The 1,985-nt window shown below is 29.9% G+C and overlaps 1 protein-coding gene across 1 annotated transcript in view; it reads right to left on the bottom strand.

The window, feature by feature from the left end:
- The window catches only part of LOC106472162 (DNA polymerase alpha catalytic subunit-like), a 73,059-nt gene that overhangs the window by 7,490 nt on the left and 63,584 nt on the right, over positions 1 to 1,985 (bottom strand). The window contains exon 22 of the mRNA XM_022400763.1: positions 239 to 341. Within this exon, the coding sequence (XP_022256471.1) occupies positions 239 to 341 (103 nt within the window). The remainder of the gene's footprint in view (positions 1 to 238; positions 342 to 1,985) is intronic.

Below are 1,985 nucleotides of genomic sequence, written 5' to 3'. Positions count from 1 at the left end.
TTATATATAACCTGATACTTATTCATTAATTAATCCTGCATTTTCTTGGAAGACTGGCAGATAACTGATGCTTAAATATAAGACCCTTTTTTTTTATAAACACAAAGTTATGACATGCTGTCATAGTTTAAGATCTTCATGTCACATGCTATACTGAAGACTACCAATGTTGCTGACATTTCTCTGAAAAGTCTTATAATCAGTATTAAATTATAACAATGAATGAAAAAGAGAAAACCTTTTTTAGGATCTAATACAAGCCCTCCAGTGTAAGCTGGTTTCCGTTTCCTCTTCTTGCTTCTCCCAGTTTCAACATCACCATCATCTTCATTATATTCTACCTGTTTAACCATTCAATATAATTCAACAAAACCAAATGTCATTAAAAACTGACCATTTGTGTTCAAAAGATTCAACATAAGTTTAATAATTTTTTTTATAGTATTACTTAATGTTGAAAATGTAACGCTAGTTCTGTCAATCTACTTGTGAAAAATGCATGTGACAACATGGGATTTATGCAGTCACTTCCAGACTGATAACTTATGTTACATTTTTGGAAAAGGACCCAATTGGTCAAAAACTAACTAAAAGTGGAAATTGAAACTACAGAGTGATTCATGATTCAAAACAAATATTGTAATATTTAAGCAGTTTAAACATTTACCTTAAATAAGCAAATATTCAGAATAGTTCAAATAAAATTCAGTTTACCAACTTAAAAAAAGACACTTATATTATGTTTAATTTGATACAGAGCAATAATTTTTTAGTTGAAGGAGATCACTTGTAAGATATATATAGTGTTACGTCTCCGTTTGTTTATTGATTTTCCGTAAATTCGTTCCGACGAAACTTTAGCGACACAAGTCCTTACTTAATAAACCTGGTTTATTCTTTCCGAATATAACTTTACGATACACTTAATTTCAACAATCGCGCTAAAACAAACGCTATAACAACGAACGTGCTCAACTTCAATAATACTCTCTGACTGCAAATCAATTACTCACTGTCTACACACACATTCTTGTCCCGTCACGTTGTCACCCTCTTTTATATACCAGACTACCCTATATCTAGTAAATGCTAGAGCATTTGCCAAGGTACAGGATAGTTCTAGAAACGTGGCGTGACACTAGTCATGTGACCTCACTGACACAACAATAGTTTTTCTGGTATGTTACAGGGTAATGTCATTAAATATTTGGTTTCAGCTGGTTTGTTTTGGAATTGAAATATTAAAAATGCAATTAAAACAAAACCACTTGTTCTATTGAATTATAGAATAAATTAATAGACAAGTTTTAAAAAAAGATAATCTAAGTGTTAGTAAGACCTATTTTCAGTTTCACTCTTGTTATTCAACTTAATGCTTTTTGTGGTCACAAAAAGTGACCTTATACTTGTTGCAACGTCTACACTGTAAATCATACACATTTACAAGAACTATAACAGGTTATAAAACAATCTGTTAATCAATTCCTACTTATTTTATTGATAAATAATTTTTACAATATTGGCTAATTTAGAGCTTACCACTACAAATTACTTGAAATTTCTAAATGATTCTCACTTAGTCCATAAATATTCATTCTAAAAACTCAAGGATTAATAAATTATTATGTCAATCAAATCACTACATGAAGCAGAAACAACACCAAACTTATACAGTAAAAAATATCAATATTTATATTACAAACAAAATTAAGTAACTCAGTTTTTGTAGTTTTAACTTCCTTGTTTCAATACTTTTTGTATTATTAAAACTTTCTATAGTACCATAGCTAGCTAGGTTACGTATATATCTATCCCTACTTGTCTTTACAAAATTTAACTTTTTTTTTAATTTACTTGTCATAAATATGGTCGTTGTTGTGTGTCCAAATCACCACAAGCATGATCTTGTTACGGCTCCGGTCGGTAGTTAATTTTCCGTAAAAATTCTTTCTGAAGAAACTTTAGCGATACAAGTCCTTTCTTAA

The sequence above is a fragment of the Limulus polyphemus genome, unplaced genomic scaffold, assembly GCF_000517525.1.
Source record: "Limulus polyphemus unplaced genomic scaffold, Limulus_polyphemus-2.1.2 Scaffold5128, whole genome shotgun sequence".
Lineage (NCBI taxonomy): Eukaryota > Metazoa > Arthropoda > Merostomata > Xiphosura > Limulidae > Limulus > Limulus polyphemus.
Note: the sequence above shows the minus strand (reverse complement) of the source record. Positions and strands in the feature narration are given on the sequence as shown.